The sequence below is a fragment of the Bombina bombina genome, chromosome 10 (assembly GCF_027579735.1).
Source record: "Bombina bombina isolate aBomBom1 chromosome 10, aBomBom1.pri, whole genome shotgun sequence".
NCBI classification, from domain to species: domain Eukaryota; kingdom Metazoa; phylum Chordata; class Amphibia; order Anura; family Bombinatoridae; genus Bombina; species Bombina bombina.
Window position 1 is genome coordinate 114,868,345 of NC_069508.1, and position 21,052 is coordinate 114,889,396.

At 39.5% G+C, this 21,052-nt stretch overlaps 1 protein-coding gene across 1 annotated transcript in view; it reads right to left on the reverse strand.

The window, feature by feature from the left end:
- Window positions 1-15,517, reverse strand: part of SPATA1 (spermatogenesis associated 1) — a 78,963-nt gene extending 63,446 nt beyond the window's left edge. Inside the window, exons 1-3 of the mRNA XM_053693181.1 lie at window positions 15,278-15,517; window positions 4,225-4,331; window positions 2,268-2,385 (exon numbers count right to left, since the gene is read on the reverse strand). Of these exons, the coding sequence (XP_053549156.1) occupies window positions 2,268-2,385; window positions 4,225-4,331; window positions 15,278-15,334 (282 nt within the window). The 5' untranslated portion in view covers window positions 15,335-15,517. The remainder of the gene's footprint in view (window positions 1-2,267; window positions 2,386-4,224; window positions 4,332-15,277) is intronic.
- Between the last annotated feature and the right edge of the window lie 5,535 nt (window positions 15,518-21,052).

The following is a 21,052-nucleotide window of genomic DNA, read 5'->3' on the forward strand; positions in this document are numbered from 1 at the left end:
GTGTACAGCCTGTATAACAGTGTAAATTTACTGTCCCCTCAAAATACCTCAACACACAGCCATTAATGTCTAAACCGTTGACAACAAAAGTGAGTACACCCCTAAGTGAAAATGTCCGAATTGGGCCTAATTAGCCATTTTCCCTCCCCGGTGTCATGTGACTCGTTAGTGTTACAAGGTCTCAGGTGTGAATGGGGAGCAGGTGTGTTAAATTTAGTGTTATCGCTCTCACGCTCTCTCATAATGGTCACTGGAAGTTCAACATGGCACATCATGGCAAAGAACTCTCTGAGGATATGAAAAAAAGAATTGTTGCTCTACATAAAGATGGCCTAGGCTATAAGAGGATTGCCAAGACCCAGAAACTGAGCTGTAGCACAGTGGGCAAGATCATACAGCGGTTTCACAGGACAGGTTCCACTCAGAACAGGCCTCGCCATGGTCGACCAAAGAAGTTGAGTGCACGTGTTCAGCGTCATATCCAAAGGTTGTCTTTGGGAAATAGAGGTATGAGTGCTGCCAGCATTGCTGCAGAGGTTGAAGGGGTGGGGGGACAGCCTGTCAGTGCTCAGACCATACACCACACACTGCATCAAATCGGTCTGCATGACTGTTGTCCCAGAAGGAAGCCTCTTCTAAAGATGATGCACAAGAAAGCCTGCAAACAGTTTGCTGAAGACAAGCACACTAAGGACATGGATTACTGGAACCATGTCCTGTGGTCCGATGAGACCAAGATAAACTTATTTGGTTCAGATGGTGTCAAGCGTGTTTGGCGGTAACCAGGTAAGGAGTACAAAGACAAGTGTGTCTTGCCTACAGTCAAGCACTGAGGAGCTACAGTTCATTGAGGGAACAATGAATGCCAACATGTACTGTGACATACTGAAGCAGAGCATGATCACCCTCCCTTCGGTGACTGGGCCGAAGGGCAGTATTCCAACATGATAACGACCTCAAACACACCTCCAAGACGACCACTGCCTTTCTAAAGAAGCTGAGGGTAAAGGTAATGGACTGACCAAGCATGTCTCCAGACCTAAACCCTATTGAGCATCTGTGGGGCATCATCAAACGGAAGGTGGAGGAGCACAAGGTCTCTAACATCCACCAGCTCTGTGATATCGCCATGGAGGAGTGGAAGAGGACTCCAGTGGCAACCTGTGAAGCTCTGGTGAACTCCATGCCCAAGAAGATTAAGGCAGTGCTGGAAAATAATGTTGGCCACACAAAATCTTGCCACTTTGGGCCCAATGTGGACATTTCCACTTAGGGGTGTACTTACTTTTGTTGCCAATGGTTTAGACATTAATGGCTGTGTGTTGAGTTATTTTGAGGGGACAGCAAATTTACACTGTTATACAGGATGTACACTCACTACTTTACATTGTAGCAAATTGTCATTTCTTCAGTGTTGTCACATGAAAAGATATAATAAAATATTTACAAAAATGTGAGGGGTGTACTCACTTTTGTGAGATACTGTCTGTATATATATATATATATATATATATATATATATATTATATGTATACTAGTCCTAAAGCCCGTGTACACGGAGCAAAATCCCCATCCACTTGGATCCCCTCTCCCTCCCTCCTTCCCCTTCCCTGCCGCTCTCCATTTTTTTTTCCTGTAGTGCAGCATTCCCACCCGCCCTCTTCCCCCGCCCGCCCCATGCATGCTCCTGCTCCTTTTTTAAATTATGTTTAAACTTGGCAAAAATGTTATGCTATAGCAAGACAATAGAAATGTCTTGTAATTATAAGATATTTAGCGATTTAGTGTCCCAGACAGTCCAGAGGATTCTGGGACACTTGGGAGGTATTTGCCCATGTATAACATATGCAGTGACTTAATAATCTCAATTAAAAATCATCTATAATAACAAGGCTGGCTTGCTGACATCACCAAATAATGAAATAAAAGGTTGGAAAACAGCACCTTGTCTCTCTGCATGCACGGAACAACAAACAATTCTACATTAAAATAAAGTATCGTTCCAGCCTTGCTTCTTTAAAAATTACCTTTATTGTTGCACAATGTTTTGGGCCTACTATAGGACTACTATAGGCCCTTAGTCATCACCAAATAATGCCTATTTTCAAATTTGCTTGATGTGCATTTATTTTTATTAAATAACCAATAAAAATACACCAATGGTTTTAGACTTGTGTAGATTGTTTCAAACAATAAGGAAGCATAATAGATCAGAAGTTAGTGTTCATAATTACTTTATAAAAAGAAGACAAATAAAAATAACTTACAACTGCCAGGCTTCTTCCAACGCATTTCAGGAACACAAATTTATCAATAACAACATCATCCCCCAGGAATTCCCCAAGCCTCTCTCTTAATGTTCGTAGTCTCATTTCAGGTGACACCCTTAAAAACAAAGTTTATTATCTAAAAAAAAATATTGTTTCCATACTTTATATTTTTTCATTGTTAAATTAAAATATGTCCTGTTCTATGCACATAATTCAAGTGAATATTAAAAGAAGGGTAATCTAGTTTTGGAATTCACTACTATGGTATTTCACAGCTAAGCTATTGGGCCTGGGAGGGTGTGTGGGCGGAGTCTTTGTGATTTGGGGGCATGCCTTGGCATACTGGGGTGTTGCCAGGTCACTCAGGACAGATTTAGGTCAGTCCAGGACCATGGTTGGACATTTTGGTGCCAGGATGTTGGTGTTTCTCTGCAAGGGTTTAAGACGTAAAGGGACAGTATACACCAGAATTGTTATTGTTTAAAAAGATAGATAACGCCTTTACTCCCCAGCTTTGCACAACCAACATTGTTATATTAATATTCTTTATAACATTTAAACCTCACAACAGGGGAGTGCTAGTTCATGTGAGCCATATAGATAACATAGTGCTAACGCCGTGGGTTGTGGCAGACACTGCACTAATGGGATAAAATGCAAGTCAATAGATAATAAATTAAAAGTCATGTGATCAGGGGGCTGTCAGAAGATGCTTAGCTACAAGGTAATCACACAGGTAAAAAGTATATTAATATAACCATGTTGGTTATGCAAAACTGGGAAATGGTAAATAAAGGCATCATCTATCTTTTTAAACAATAAAATGTTTGGGGTAGACTGTCCCTTTAAAGGGATATTAAGTGTTCCTTTGGTAAAAACAAATATGTTAAATCAAAGTAAAGATAAAAAGAAAGTTTGTGTAATAAAACAGCAAACAACTAACTTTTTTTTTGCAAATTAGCACTTAGAATTTCTTACTGTAGCCCCTCCCCAAGTGTAAAAAGTGTGGAATATTTCTGAGTTAATTCTGGCAGTTATAAGCATGAGCAACTCTTACTCCCTGTTTATCTAGTCTATTTGCTTAACACTAAACAACTCTAGAAGATTTATGACATCAAGCTAGATAAGCTCTGTGTTTGGCGGTGACAGGAAGTAATGGACATTGCACAAATTAAGTAAAAAAATAAATAAATGGTAAAATCCATTTGAATAGATGAATAATACATATTGCAATGGTTTCTATTAAGTATAAGCCACTGCGTAGTGCTATTTTGTTAAAACAATGTAACAGACTGTTTCATATCCCTATAAGGATATTGTACTCAAACTTTTTCTATTATCCATATTATAGAGTACAATTTTAACATTTTGGTATTTTTATTTTTGCCTCACAAAATCCACTATCCCACCTGATGTTGAGGTTCCAGTACTGTATATCGGCCAGGACTCTTTGGGATTAATGTGATGCTTTCTTTTTTAACCTTTTCTGTTTGTTTTCTTATTCACTCTGCTTTTTTCAGTACTATGTATCCTTACGCAGTGGGAGGGTGGTATGTGAGCAGGGTGATTAGATGTTATATTACCTTCTGTTAATTATTTTAATTTATAAATAAAAGCCATATTTTATCAGTAGGGAATAGTGCTGTAAGCCCCTATACTTTGTCTCCTTTGTGTAATTTAACTGTGCCCATATGTATTAAGAATTTGGCTATCACTGTGTAGCATTTTGCAGGGTCTTCTGAATTCTGGCTTCTTTGGTGGCAAAGGAAAAAAAACTATTTTAAATTTGTTTTTGTAACTACTCGTAAACTAATGTATTACCCATATATGAGGTGCTGCTAAATATTATGTTCATATTGCATGTATATTACATTCACACTGTGTGTGATGCACAAAATGTGTTATCTCACTTATGCATTATATTTTAAAAGTAGTTTTAGAAAATGCGTCTTACCTTATAAATCCAATCGAAATGAATTTATTGATGACATCTGTGGAAACCTTGTTTAATTTGGAGTTCCATAAATTATCCGGAACGTAGTAAACATGAAGTTCTATCAACTGTAAACAGTAACAACAGAAAAAACAGACATTAAAAACGTAGCTCAATTTAATCCCTTCATGACAGGGGCAAATGTTAACAATTGGAACAAAGTTCTGACGCAAACATAACAAGGAAAAAGGTATCGCATCCGTGATCACGTAATTCCAATTCTGGGATTGGATCCTGGAGGACTACCTACGATGCTAGACAAGTCCCCCAGGCAGATCTTGAACTTCGTCAAAGCAAGAGGGTCCAGGACGCCAAAAACATAATTTATGCTTACCAGATAAATTAATTTCCTTCCGGATAGGAAGAGTCCACAGCTTCATTCCTTACTATTGGGAAAGACTTAAATATCCCTCCCACTTCCTCATTACCCCAGTCATTCTGCCGAGGGAACAAGGAAAAGTAGGAGAAACATTAGGGTATAAATGGTGCCAGAAGAATAAAATAAATAACAGGGGACCGCCCATAGACAAGAAAAAACGGGTGGGGGCTGTGAACTCTCCCTATCCGGAAGGAAAGGAATTTATCTGGTAAGGATAAATTATGTTTTCCTTCCTAAGATAGGGAGAGTCCACGGCTTAATTTCTGTTGGGAAAACTATACCCAAGTTCCAGAGGACACTGAATGAATAACAGGAGGGAACAAAAAGGAAGTAATGAACCCTATTCTGAGGGCACCACAGCCTGCAAAATTTTTCTCCCGAAAGCTGCTTCAGCCGAAGCAAAAACATCAAACTTGTAAAATTTTGAAAAAGTATGTAAGGAGGACCAGGTAGCTGCCCTACAAATCTGATCCATAGAGGCCTCGTTCTTAAAGGTCCTAGAGGAAGTCACTGCTCTAGTGGAATAAGCCTTTATCCTCTCAGGAGGACGATGTCCTGCTGTCTCGTAAACTAAGCGGATGACACTCCTTAGCCAAAAAGATAGGGAAGTCGAAGTAGCCTTCTGCACCTTACGCTTTCCCGAATACACAACAAACAAAGAGGAAGATTGTCTAAACTCCTTAGTAGCCTGAAGATAGAACTTCAAGGCACAAACCACATACAAATTGTGAAGTAAGCGTTCCTTCAATGAAGGAGGATTAGGACACAAGGAAAGAACCACAATCTCCTGATTGATGTTGCGATCTGACACAACCTTAGGAATAAAACCTAATGTAGTACGTAAAACTGCCTTATCTGCATGAAAAAATCAGATAAGGGGCTCACATTGCAAAGCAGACATCTCAGAAACTCTGCATGCAGAGGCAATAGCCAATAAAAAGAGCACCTTCCAAGATAACAATTTAATGTCAACAGAATGCAGAGGCTCAAACGGAACCTGTTGCAAAACCCGAAGAACAAGATTTAGGCTCCAAGGAGGAGCCCCAGATCTAAACACAGGTCTGATCCTATTCAGAGCCTTAACAAAGGACTGCACGTCTGGAAGATCAGCCAGTCTCTTGTGCAATAAAAGCGACAGGGCCAAAATCTGTCCCCTTAGGGAACTAGCAGAAAGGCCCTCCACACCTTGTGGTAGATAAACTGAGTAACTGGTTTACGAGCTTGAATAAGAGTATCAAAGACACTCTCAGAGAAACCTCTCTTGGCTAAGATTAAGCGTTCAATCTCCACGCAGTTAGCCTAAGAGAATCTAGATTTTGATGAACAAATGGACCTTGTATCAGCAGGTCTCTGCGACAAGGTAACTTTCACGGAGGAGATGATGACATCCCCACTAGATCTGCGAACCATGTACTTCGCAGCCATGAAGGAGCAATCAGGATTACTGATACCCGCTCCTGCTTGATGCGGGCCACCACTTGAGGAAGAAGCGGTAATGGAGAAAAAAGATACATGAGTTTGAACCTCCAGGGCACTGCTAGTGCATCTATTAGATCCGCTTGGGGATCCCTCGACCTCGACCCGTACCTTGATTTTGAGATCTATCTCCGGCGTCCACTACTTGCTGCATATCTCTGCAAACACCTTGGGATGGAGAGACCATTCCCCTGGATGGAAGGATTGCCTGCTAAAAGAAAATACGCCTCCCAGTTGTCCACACCTGAAATGTGGATTGCTGACAGTGAACAGCGGTGGGCCCACTCCAGATTCTGAGATACTTCCTTCATCGCCAAGGAACTTCTCGTTCCCCCCTGATGGTTGATGTAAGCCACTGAGGTTATATTGTCTGATTGGAATCTGATAAACTGGGACAAACCCAGAAGTGGCCAAGCCTTCAAGGCCTTGAAAATTGCCATAGTTCCAAAATATTGATCGGGAGGGAGGAGTCCTCCTGAGTCCACAACCCCCGTGCCTTCCTGGCACCCCAAACAGCTCCCCATCCGGATAGGCTTGCATCCGTAGTCACAATCTCCCAGGATGGTCTCAAGAAGCATGTCCTCGGGACAGATCCACCAAGAGAGCGATTCTCTCGACCGGCTGTCTAATACAATCTGTTGAGACAGATCTGAATGATCGCCGTTCCACTGCCTCAGCATGCACAGTTGTAAAGGTCTGAGACAGAACCTGGCAAAAGGAATGATGTCCGTGCAGGACACCATGAGACCAATCACCTCCATACACTGAGCCATAGAGGAACTCAAAGAGGTCCAGAGGGCAGGACATGGCAAAGTTAGCTTGCAACATCTCTGGTCTGTTAGAAATATCCTCATGGATATGGAGTCTATTATAGTACCCAGGAATTTCACCCTGGTACTTGGGATAAGAGAACTTTTTTCCAAGTTATCTTCCATCCATGTAATTGAAAAAGACTGAGAAGGGACTCCGAGAATTCTTCCGCAAGATGAAAGGATGGCGCTTGCACCAGAATATCGTCCAAGTAGGGGGCTACTGCAATACGCTGAGTTCTGGCAACGGCTAGAAGAACCCCCAGAACCTTCGTAAAGGTTCTTGGAGCAGTAGCTAGGCCAAACGGAAGGGCAATGAACTGGAAGTGCTGGTCCAGGAATGCAAACCCCAGGAAATGAAAGTGTTCCCTGTGGATTGGAACATGAAGGTAAGCGTCCTTCAGATCTATAGTGGTCATAAACTGCACTTTTCAAACACTCCCTATTATAGCGCTCAAACAGTGTTCATCAATAACAGGAAAGTCAGCAAAGGGGTATATTGCAATACAGATGGATATTCTTTTAAGGGAACACAGTACCTTAATCCACCGGTCGTCTTCTGCTAATGCTGTACAAACTGTCCTGGTCTGTTTCCTCTTCAAGAGTCTCCTCCCCTTGCCTCCACGTCTCCACCAGGTGTGACCAATGCAAACAGCTCCTTACACAGCAGCCGAAATCGGCGCTCCCCGCAAACCGCCTGCAGACCTCTGTAAGTCTGCTAAAATATCAAAAGCAGCCAAAAAAGAAAAAAGGCGAGTCGGGTCCACAGGTTCAGAAATTAAAACATAACGTTTAATGCCATACAATACATTACTTCTGAACCTGTGGCCCCCGACTCACCTTTTTTCTTTTTTGGCTGCTTTTGGTCATAAACTGGAATTAAAGGAAGGATGGACCTTATCATCTCCATCTTGAAGGAAGGGACACTGAGAAATTTGTTTAAGCACTTTAGGTCCAGAATTGGGAGAAAAGATCCCTCCTTCTTTGGGACCACAAAAAGGTTTGAATAAAACCCCAAACTTCATTCTTCGATAGGCACCGGGACAACAACTCCTAAGGAGAATAGATCACGAACACACACTAGAAAGGCATCCCTCTTTTCTGGTCTAGTAGACAGATTCGAGAGAAGGAATCTGCCCCTTGGAGGATGATATTTGCAGCCTATCTTGTATCCCTGAGATACCACCTCCAGGACCCACGGCTCCTGTATGTCCTTGAACCAGGCATCTGAAAAAAGAGACAGTCTGTCCCCTACATGATCTGATCCCGGATCGGGGGCCGCCTCTTCATGCCGATTTGTTTTCGGCGGACTTCTTATTCTACTTAGATTTATTCCAGGAATGAGCCGGCTTCCAAGTACTCTAGGGTTGCTCGGCCTTGGAGGATTGTTGTCGTTGGGATTTGTCAGAATGAAAGGAACGAAAATTAGAAGATTTTCGTCCCTTAGACTTGTTCTTCTTATCTTGTGGTAGGAAGGCACCCTTGCCTCCGGTAACAGTATGTAATGCTCATGGGATATCTCTCTTTCAGACCAAACTTGGCCAGTAGTCTTCTTATCCCGGTGTCAAGTGGAATGATAGGAAATATCCCAGAGCAGAGTAAGTTAGTGAAATTAGGTAAGCATTACTCATGGTAGACAGGGTAGTCCTTCAGGGCAATAAGAAGAAGACAGAGAATGGTCAAGACAGGTTGACAGGCAACAGGAAGGCAATCCCGCAGTAAAGCAGTTCAGGGGTGAACCAATAGAAAGAGCAGGAACAGGCAGGTATCAGCATCAAAGGAAATCCAGCAGTGTAACAGTTCAGGGGTAAACCAATAGAATGGTCAGACAGGCAGAGTTCGGCAACAATATGGCAATCCAGTAGTTCAGGGATTAAGCAAGCAGAGTGGTCAAACAGGCAGAGTTCAATATCAGTATGGCAATTCAGCAGTTCAGGGGTTAAGCAAGCAGAGTGGTCAGACAGGCAGAGTTCAGTAACAGTATAGCAATCCAACAATTCAGGGGTTAAGCAGAGTGGTCAGACAGGCAGAGTTCAATAACAGTATAGCAATCCAACAACTCAGGGGTTAAGCAGAGTGGTCAGACAGGAAGAGTTCAATAACAGTATAGCAATCCAGCTATTCAGTAACACAGCACCCAGGAGCACAAGAAGCAACACCTATACTTGGGACTGCAAAGCCAGAGACCTTTGCATTAAGGCAAATAATTTGCATGTTCCCATCACAGATAAAAGAATTAGCAATTCTCAGAACTTTTTCTGTCTTGAATACCCTCAAGGGAAGACTCCACTGCAATAAGTTCCGACAAAGAGTCGCACCAGTAGGTAGCCGCTCCGGCAACCATGGCAACTGCAGCCGCCAGTTGATAAAAAATCCTGTATGTTGAAACATCTTTCTCAGAAAGGTTTCCATTTCAGATGGGCACTGTGATCGCCTATATTCACTATCTATTTTGCCTCCGCCTGGGGGTTTCAAAGCCCCCCTTGAAAACCTCATTCCCCAAGGTTTACTTGGGGTGTATGCCAGAGGATGCAGTGCGCCCCCCCAAGAAAGGCAAAACAGATGGTGAAAATAGAAGGGTCACCGGAAGTGACGTCAGATTGGAGATTTCGAGGAATTGGAGTTCTCGACAGAACACAAGTAATAGGAGCTGTGCAACACTTTCAAAAACAAAAGTAAAACTTAAAAGTTAAACCTGTTTGTTCCAGCCAAAAACACACAGTCTATCAGCCCAGGAAAAAAATCACACAAATCAGCATGTAAATAATTAATACACTGATTAATTAACCCCAACTGTTCAATAAACTCCCTTCAGAGGATATTAACCCTGGTTCCTATCAAGGTATAAAGGAGCCCCAATGTGCCCCTGTTATATCGTTTTATGTGTAAAAATTTAAACAATCTTACCTCCAGGATTCATGCTGTGGAACAGAACACAGCCTTTCAAGTGTGACAGTCTTATAGCAGCTCTCCTGACATGGAGTTGAGTGAGAGAAAGCAGGCAGTGAAACTCGTCAATACTGATTGCTTAGGAGCTGTTGAGTCCTATCTGGAAGGGCAGACATGACTACTTAAAACTCCAGTCCTATCTCAAAGGGCAGATACCCCTTTTCAGGACTCTCCGAATCTTCTGACACTTCTCTGCCACCTCCTAAAGTGACGAAAGGCAAAGAATGACTGGGGTAATGAGGAAGTGGGAGGGATATTTAAGCCTTTGACTGGGGTGTCTCTGGGGTGTCTTTGCCTCCTCCTGGTGGCCAAGTGTTGTATTTCCCAACAGTAATGAATGAAGACGTGGACTCTCCCTATCTTAGGAAGGAAAAAGGTAACAGCGTTACAGCCCAGTGCCTTTAGGATGGCATGGAACGTCCTAATGGCGTTAAGCGGTTAATATTCTGACTCATGTCCTAAAAAGGGACACTAAAGTGAATTCTGTTCTTTCTTTTTCGTCATTCATAGAGCACAATATATAAATATTTAATAGAAATGAATTTATTGATGACATTTGTGGAAACTTTGTTTTATTTAGAGTTCCATAAATGATCTGTGTAGTTAACATTAAGTTCTGTAAACTATAACAACAGAAAAAACAAACATTAAACTTAGCTCAATTTAATAATCCGACTCATGTCCTAAGTGAATTATTTTCTTTTTTTCTTTTTTCATGATTCATAGAGCACAATATTTTAAGCAACTTTCCAATTTACTTCTATTATCAAATTGTGCCCAATCTTTTTTTTAAGCACACTTTCTGAGTAACCATCTCCTACTGAGCATGAGCAAAAGTTCACAGTGTATACGTGCAGTATATTGTCTGTGATTTGCTGATGGCTGTCACATGATACAAATGGAAGAAATTTCTAATTTATCAGAAAAATATCTACTGCTATTGCTGTTACATTTACTGTGCATTTGCTACTGTATTTAATAGTAGACCACAGACTTATTTTTTCATTTTCATTACATAGAAAGTATATTAAAAGTACAATTTATCCATTCTCAAAAAATTTATTAACTTAAAATGTGATAGTGTCATGTTTATAGCTTTTCCCTTTAAGAGGCTTGTCTAACTTCCCCTGACGCCTTATAAGCCCCTCCTCTCCTCACTATCATTGCTTTAGTGATTTTGGTAGCTAACAGTACACTTCCTCTGAGCCTTGCAACGATCTGGAGTTCCTTTCCTGATTATTGCCATACTGTGTTAGTATTGTGTTTATTCTATACTCTTACTAACATTATTCCTTTGTCTATACTAAGACAGGTCATGTCATCTATTTCTCATAAGTTGAGTAATATTACTACTACATGTCACACCATTACCATCTTGCTATACATATTATAGTATTCCTATATTCAACAGCTGTGATCCACACTTTATTCACAAGACTGTTAGCAGGTCTAATCCTTAAATCAGATTTAACATAATCACTAAGCCCTTATGGATCCAGTTGAATTGACTAACCATGTTTTTACAATTTTCTTTTTATTAAGGTCATAAATCATAAATATATTAATGTATATTAGTCCAGAAATGTAAGAAAAATAAGAAGAATAGACCAAAATGCAGGGATACAAAATAGACGAGATATTCATACATATCTTATATATAAAAAAAAAAGAAAACAATATAAGATAAGTTTCCCCTGATACATATATATATATATATATATAAATACATTCATGACAAAAATATGTACCAATAGACATGAGTCATTAGCAATCCATCAAAATAAACCGAGAGGAATAAATTATTCTGAACCTATAAGTTGTGACCCCTTTATTTTATTTAATAGAGAAAAAGCAAAGCAAAAGAGAAACGAGAAGAAGAAAGGGAAAAGAAAAGATCTTTTATTTTTATTTTGACTAACCATGTTGCTGTACTCACACAAAGAGTTGATACTTTGTAACATGGACTGAGAGAGTTGCAACTGGAGAACCGGAATTTAAAAGCACGTCTCGGTGATACTATAGCACAAAGACAAGTTAATGAACACCCACCTGAGCCTCAAGTGTCCCCCCAGAAAAGTTTAGTGGTAATAGGGCAGAGTATAGGGAATTTAAAAATGCCTGCCTTCTGTTATTCCAGTTAAAACCCAAAATGTACTCCACTGACCACCAAAGAGTAATAACGGTAATATCATACCTCAGGGGTGAGCCAAGGGCATGGGCAGACTCCTATTTTGAAACTGGAGATCCCATACTAGATTCTCTGGAAGAATTTTTTAAGGCTATGTCCTCTCTTTATGAGGACCCATTTAAACAAATCACTGCAGAATCTGCACTAAGGGCATTAAAACAGCAGAGATGACCAGTCGAAGATTACATAGCCCAGTTTAAGAGGTGGGTTAAGGATTCCCAATGGAACCAGATCTCTCTCCAGAATCAATTCCGTTTAGGATTGTCCGATGACTTGAAGGATGAACTGTCACAGATAGATTTACCAGAGTCACTGGAAGCCCTCTATACATTAGTCATTAGTATATAGGCTTCATCAGATCTCCTCTCTCCCAACTGGAGAAGAACAGATGTCGATACCTTAACCTCTGCATGTATTGTTCCTCAAAAGACCAAATTGTAACAGAATGCCCTAATCTACGCATATATATATATAGCGCTCCTGTACAATGGTAAATTCCACCAGCGCATTGCTGTCCACCAGAGGTGAGCTAGGATGGACAGGGGTGAAGATGTACGCCCCTGTCCGTCCTAGCTTGATAAATCAGCTCCCAAGAGTATTCAAAAGAAAAATAGACTGGAGATCACGGATCTAGGCTTCCACTTCAATTTATCAGAGGGGGCAGTAAAAAAGCATCTTATGGAAGCTCTTGTGATTAGCAATAGGCCTCCCCACTGTCTTAGATCTTTCGGGATTATCATGGGTTGAGTGGTCTGCTGCTTTCTCATCCACAGCTCCTCAGGCTAGGACAAATGTCTTGGTTTCTGGTCCCAACCGTGGCAAGCCCACTGTTACAGCCCTCTGATCTCAACCTTGTCCAAAATGCCATTGTACCAGTGCATATAAGTTCCACTCATACCCCTGTCTGAGAAAGCCATTGGGAAAAGTGATAATGTATTATATAAATGCACATCAAAGTTTTACAGATTTTATATTTAAAAGGACAGCAAAATAACTGTTCTAGCATTTTTTCTGCAACGTTTATTTTAAAACATTTTTACATGAAACACAAGCCAGGTATGTTATTTATTAGAATTCTCTTTCCACATAAGGTACAGTGTATTCTAATTATGTTGTAATTGACACATTTATTTCTTTGAAGTTACAAAGCCAACAAGAATATTGAGGAGCTCATTTAGCCACCAATCAGCAAGAGCTACCCAGGTGCTGAACCAAAAATGGGCCGGCTACTTAACTTACATTCCTGATTTTTCAAATAAAAATACTAAGAGAACAAAGAAAAATTGATAATAGGAGTAAATTACAAAGTTGCTTAAAATTGCATGCTCTATCTGAATTACGGAAAAAAATGTGGGTTTCATATCCCTTTAAATGACATTAAAGCCTCTGAAATTGCCATTTATTATCTTATATATAATTGACCCTAAATAGCCTCAGCACGGTAGATTTAGATAAGAAGAGCAAGATTTTTAACCTAGAATAACTTTGTTAAAATAAAGTGATGTCTTTATTTTACAGAAATGATAATCTACACGTTTTCTGCATTTTAATAACTAATAAAAGTAAAAAAATACATCTACATATTCAAGATTGCACAAGAGGTCTCTGGTGCAATCCCACCCCTGCTGTACCACAATTCATTGCACAAGAGCAAGGTCTTTCAATCACCTCGAGCAAGCAAGTTCAGGTTGATTTATTGCCACCACCTCTGAGGATAAGAAACAGAAATTACTTCTTAAATTTGTGGTTGCATGCTCACTTATGCGAGTCTTCACCGCAAGGTCTCAGTAGCTGTGAACGCAGCGTGATCACTGTTACTGACAATATTACAGTACACCGCTCATTTATACTCACTCAGACAACAATTCAGTTAAAGTGACATCTAACAGTAAACAAATTATAGATAGAATGATATGTTCAAAGAAAATACTATCTTGTGAATAATATGCATATGTGTTATTTTTAATTGTTATTTGTTTAAATATTGAAGAAAGAAGGGAAAAGTTTTAGTTTCTGGATGCTGCTATAGTAAAACCCTGATCTGATATTTCCTGAAGATAATTAGGGATAGATAAAATGGCAAATAAAAGGCTTTATGTAAAATAGTAATGTTAACATAACTATTTAAAATGCTTAAAAAGATTTAAAGTTCCTTTAAACATTGCTATATTGCTTGCAACCATTATTTGTACACTTTATATGCCCCTAAATGACTGGGGTTTCCACATGGCAGCATCCATTTCTTTAAAGAAACTGATGGGAATTAAAAAAACACAATTTTTTCACAGTTAAAAGAAATGGGGGCAAAATAAATAACGAAAGTATATTCCAAATTGCAAGTCTAGGGGGCCGATTTACCAAATGGCGGGCTGACAAAATTTGCAGTAGCGAATCATGTCTGCCCGAGATTGCTGAATGCCGATAGCATACTCTGTCGGCATTTAACATTGCACAAGCAGTTCTGGTGAAGTGATTGTGCAATGCCGCCCCCTGCATATTCGCAGAGGGTGTCAATCAACACGATCGTATTTGATCGGGTTGATTGCTGTTCGCCGCTCAGAGGCGGTGGATGAGTTAAGGAGCAGTGATCTTAAGACCGCTGCTTCTTAACTGCTGTTTCGGACGAGCCTGAAGGCTCGCGCAGAAACAGGGGCATCAGGAGCCATTCGGCTCTTGATAAATCGGCCTCTAGGTGTTTAATTTCAGGAGCTGCAGAGAACTCCTGGTCCAAAGAGGAAATTGCTCTGAGAGTTGCTTTAAACTATGTATTTAACATCTATGCAGGGGTTAGACACAGAGTTGCAGTCTTCACAGTGATAAAATTATGATTTCTAACAAATTAGAGCATGTCATTTCTTTTTCACTATAATATCCCTTTAAGTGGTGGGCAACTGATGCCCCTTATGCATTTATTAAACAGGTTTTTATTTGGCCCCATCCTATAAACTAAACTAAATAAAAGAACAAAAAAAAAAACAAGTAAACTCTGTTTTACCCTACAGAAAATCTTGCACTTCATTATTTCTCCTCTTCAACTAGACTATATTTCTCTCAAAAACTCATAGTGGAATAAAAAAAAAAATCTAGGTCCAATTAAAATTATAAAAGTGAATAAGTATAACAGTTGCCCATCACTGCAGTTTTTATTTAATCTAGTGCTCAGCATCCTTATGACAAATTACTGATCAATGTTACATATAACAGTTTTCTTACCCCAGAAGTGGATGGTCTTGTCTGGTTCATGGGTGTCAAATCTTGGTTGCTGTCCATAGAGAGAAGATCAGGGGTCCGTGTTGCATCCCTATAGTAAATGATACAACAAGTAACACTATTGTTTTTTCATTTATTGTCAAATTGAATAAATTATATTCAAACTAATTATTTGAAGCTATACTCTAATAGATTTAAATGCTAAAGTTAAAGGGCTCCAAACACTTTGTTGACAAGCACCAGGCACAGCTCTGAGCTGCTATGAAACTGACACACCCTTAATACAAAGGAATGTACTGATAGTGTAACTGAAGGTAAATTGCCTCACTGTTAAAGATAAGCTTTTGTTTTGTTTTTGTTAAATCACATGGAAGCAACCAGACCTAGAGGAGGAGTGACTTTATTTTAAAATGACATTAAAGGGGCATAAAACAAGTTGGGACAGAGACAAAATATAATTAGGCTGACCATATTGCCGCTTTAAAAAGGGACACATATTAAAAATACATATGTCAGGGTTATTATGCAAAACATTTCTTTAAACAGCCCTGATATATGTATTTTTCATGTGTCCCTTTATAAAGCTGTAATATGGTCACCCTAAATATAATAATATGTACTTTAATTACTTTACCTGCAAATTTATACTGCAGTGCCTCCCCATTAACCCTTTCTTTTAAGTTTCCAAATTGTTCAGCTCTAACTCCCCCACACAATTCCTTCTATGGCTGTATCTATAAGATTTGATTTTATAGAATGCAGAAAGTGCACACTCATTATCTGCTGGAGCATGTCTAGAAGCAAATAAGCTGCTGTGAACTCAGTTGAAATACAATGCCTGTTTCTGATGCTAAACACTGATAAAGGGGGGGGGGGGGGATCAGACAACTCCAGACAGCATGGTTATGTAACTAATTTTGCTTATTTTTGAAAATGATTTTAAAATTCTTGCCAGCAATTTTTAAACATTTTTTATGCAAACAATTTTTTACTTAATTAGCCCTTTTAGGATTTGCACAGATCTTAACATGTTTTATGGCACTTTAAAGCAATGTTTATTGCAAATAAAACATACCCTTTTAAATACATTACATATTCAATCAGATTGTCCCTGTGCTAAAGCTATATAACATAATTTATATCTTACTTGATAAATATATTTATTTCATGGTGGCGAGAGTCCACGAGCTGTTACATATTGGTATACACATTTCGACCAGGAGGAGGCAATGTTTCCCAAACCCCAAAAGCCTATAAAACCCCTCCCACCTCACTCTTATATTAATTTGACGTATAGTCAAGTGTTGGGGTGTTTAGAAGAGTAAAAGCCAAAATTAGGAGCAGGGAAAAAATACGTTCTTAAACAAAAATTAACCCCAAACGTGTGGGGGCTCGTGGACTCTCGCCACCATCAAAGAAATTAATTTATCAGGTAAGATATAAATTATGTTTTCTTTCATATAGGTGGCGAGAGTCCACAAGATGTTACATATGGGATCTAATACCCAAGATGTGGAAGTCCACAATTAACAATAAAAGGAGGGATTAAAATAAAAACAGCTTTTTTCGCTGAGAAATTAAATCCATAACCCAAACAAATTATCGGCAAGAAAAACACTAACCCCAGGAAATCTACTCACAGTTCCTGAAGTCCGGACATCCATCTTGATCCCAGAGGCGAGAAGTCTTCATCCTGGCGGCAACATCTTCCTCCATTGCGGAGGCATCTTATATCTTCATCCCGGTGGTGCGGAGCGGCGCTGCCCAGGACTGGTGGTGACATCCAGAGCAGAACGTCCTCCATGCAATCGACCTCTGCACACTGAAGCTTGAATGCAAGGTACCCCTTTTACAATGGGGTACCGTTGCATTCCTATTGGATGAAAAATTCAAATCAGCCAATAGGATGAGCTGCTTAACCCTTTCACTACCGGGACTTCTAGACAAAAACTTGCTCAAAATACCAGAGCATTTTTATCATTTTAGCTATCACTCCATTTTTTTATTTACCTATCAAATCTATAAAAAAAATTAAGTACACAACCCAAGGTATTGATCTAGGCCCATTTTGGTATATTTCATGCCACCATTTCACCGCCAAATGCCATCAAATAAAAAAAATTGGTACTTTTTTCACAAACTTTGGGTTTCTCACAGAAATTATTTACATACTGCTTGTGCAATCATGGCACAAATGTTTTTAAAAGTTTCTCTGGGATCCCCTTTGTTCAGAAATAGCAGATATATATGGCTTTGCCATTGCTTTTTGGTAATTAGAAGGCCGCTAATTGCAGCTGAGCACCACACTTCTATTATTCCCAGCAGTGAAGGGGTTAATTAGGTAGCTTAAAAGGTTAATGTTACTTTTAGTGTAGAGATTTGCCTCCTACCTGACACTCCCCAACCCCTGATCCCTATCTGATCCCTCCCAAACAGCTCTCTTCCCTCCCCCACCCCCCACTGGTAACCCCCATCTTAGGTACTGGCAGACAGTCTGCCAGTATGAAAAAAATAAAGCTTTTTTTTTTTAATACATTTAAAAAAAAAAATATTTCTCCAGTGTAGGATCCCACCTTACCCCCCAACCTCCCTGATCCCCCCCAAATAGCTCTCTAAACCTCCCCCCTCTAACTGTTAGGCACCATCTTAGGTACTGGCAGCTGTCTGCCAGTACCTATAAAATGTTTGCTGTTTTTATTAGAAAAAAAAATATATATTACGGTAGTAACCCCCACTTCCCCCCCCACCAGCGATCTTTATTTAGGGGCCCCCCACATCCCCAGATCTAGCCTTTTCAAGTGTAGCTGTTCCATCCCTCCCTGTCCCTTTTTTCTCTATTTTCCGTAGCGTAGGGCCCCTTCCATTTCCTCCCGCTCCCTCCGCCTCCCCTGCTGGACCGCCCACCCACCCGACTCCCGCCCACACCTCCCGCTGGCTCCAGCAGATCGTTAAAGACGGTGATACACACAGTTACGATCAGGCATCTCCCCTCATATGGAGGCAGAGCACCGATCGCGCTCCGGCACTATATGCGGGAGATGCCTGAAGCTTCAGGAGCTCCAGCTTTCGGCTGTAACTTAAGAGCCGAGAGTGCTGTAGCATCCTGAAGCGACGACGTATATATACCAAAGTACTGCACAACATATTTATACGTCAGATTGGGTGAAGGGGGGTTTACTGTTAGGGGGGACTTTGTAATTTTTTAATGTAAAAGAGCTGTTTAACTTAGGGCATTGCCCTACAAAGGGCCCTTTTAAGGGCTATTGGTAGTTTATTGTTAGGTTAGGGGGTGTTTTTATTTTGGGGGGCTTTTTTGTTTTATAGGGCAATTAGATTAGGTGTAATTTCTATTATTTTGGATAATTTTGTTTATTACTTTTTGTAATCAGTGTTTTTTTATTTTTCGTAATTTTAGTGTTTGTTTTTTTGTAATGTTAGATTTTTTTTATTTTTTCGTAGTGTTTGTTTTTTTAGATTTGAAATGGGGTTTTTTCGTAGTGTTAGGTTATTTTAATCTTGTAATTTAGTTTTTTTTATTTGTAGTTTATTTTATTAAAATAGTTATGTTAGGCGTATTTATAGTTTAATCTTAGTTTTTTTTATTTCCCAGGTAAGTTTTTATTTATTTTAAGATAGTTATGTTGTAAATTTAATTTAAAGTTAGGGGGGGGTGTTAGGTTTAGAGGTTAATAGTTTAATTTAGTGATTTACGATGTGGGGGCTGGTGGTTTAGGGGTTAATAGGTTTAATTTAGTATTAGCAATGTGGGGGTGGCGGTTTAGGGGTTAATAGGTTTATTATAGTAGTAGCTGTGTGGGGGGCCTGCGGTTTAGGGGTTAACAACTTTATATAGTGCAGGCTATGTGGGTGGGCAGCAGATTAGGGGTTAATAGGTTTAATATAGTATTTGTGATGCGGGAGGGTGGCGGTTTAGGGGTTAATAGGTAGTTTATGTGTGCTAGTGTACTTTGTTATGAGTTTTATGAAACATTTTTGTTTCGCAAAATCCATAACTACTGGTCTCAGATTGCGGAATAGATTGTGGCAGTATAGACCATAACGCTATCATTTTTGCAGGAACCCACAACCTGTAATACAGCGCTATGAAAATCACGCACTCAAAAGTCATTTTTTGAGTGTGGAATGAAGAGTTGCGTTACAGGCTAAAACGCTTGCGGTATAGCTTGTAATACGGGAGACCTGCCATTCCACACGCAATGGACAATTTTTCAACGATATAGCCATACCGCACCATACCGCAAAACTTGTAATTTAGGTCTATGTCTTTTATGACAAACTCAATATATAGGCCCAGTTATCAAACTGAAGCAACTGCTGGAAGGATCTTTCTACCCAATTCTGCTTCCGATGAAGCAAAAACATCAAAATGGTAAAATTTAGTAAAGGTATGCAGAAAAAAACAAGTGGCTGCTTTGCAAATTTGATCAACTGAAGACTCATTCTTGAAAGCCAAAGATGTGGCAACCGATCTAGTAGAATGAGCTGTAATTCTTTGTGGCGGAGACTCACCTCCAAATAAGCTTTGTGAATCAAAAGTTTCAACCAAGAGGCTAAATAAATAGCAGAGGCTTTCTGGCCTTTCTTTAGACCAGAAAAAAGAACAGACAGACTAGAATGAGGTGACTAGAAATCTGTATTAAATCCTTAGAAGCATCAACATAATATTTCAATGCTCTAACAACATCCAAAGACTGTAAAGATATTTCAGAACCATTTTTTTGGATCAGGACACAAGGAGGGAGCAACAATTTCCGTATTAATGTTCTGTGAGGAAACAAATTGAAATGAGGTCTGCAAAACAGCTTTATTTTGAAGGAAAATCAGATAAATAGACTCACAAGAGCGAGCAGACAACTCTAGTAGAAGAGATAGCCAAAAGAAACAACACTTTCCATGAAAGTAGTTTAATGTCCAATGTATGCATAGGTTCAAAAGGAGGAGTCTGTAAAACGTTTATTATTAGGTTAAGTCTCCAAGAAGGAGAAATAGGCCTAAAAACAGGTTTAATCCGGATTAAAGCCCAGAAAAAAACACCAAACATCAGGAAGGAGCAATCTTCCTATGAAATAATTGTAATAAACAGGTTAAAAATGTTAATATCAAAATTAAGTCACCCATTTAACTGTTTCTTCAATAATGTCAATATTATAATTATCTTTTTAACTTTTATGTAGATCTGAAGAAGTATTTTTGTTGTCATTCACATAAATTTCACTTGGATCACAAAAAAAAGGAAGAAAATCTTCACTGTAGTGTGCATAACAGGGCATAAGCTTCCTAAATCAAAAAATTACAGAAATTATTTTTATTTGTTCTAACAAAAGCTATTACTCAAAAAGAAAAGACAATGTATTCATTGCGCTTCTGGGTAGTCTTCTCTGGGGCCAGTGGAAGTGACTGGGGTGCTATTATGTAGTACACATAAAAATAAAGGTATACTGTCTCTGCAAGGAGACTAAAATGTAGCTGTTGTATAGGAGGGTTAAACTTATAGTGGGGCCATTTAGGGTTGTTAGTGCAGCTCTGTGAATAATACTGGGAGACTATCACTGTTATAGTGACAGGGATCCAGCACACACACTTCCAACATATACCCCTTATATAAGTTAACTAAATTACGGAAACATGCACTCTTTTAAAGAAAAAAAAATTAGTGACGCCTATCTTATCTGAGATTCAAAGCCCTGTGTGTGTGTATTTATGTTTGTGTGTGTTTGTATGTGTGTGATATTTCTTCAAATTGTCATAATTCTGCAA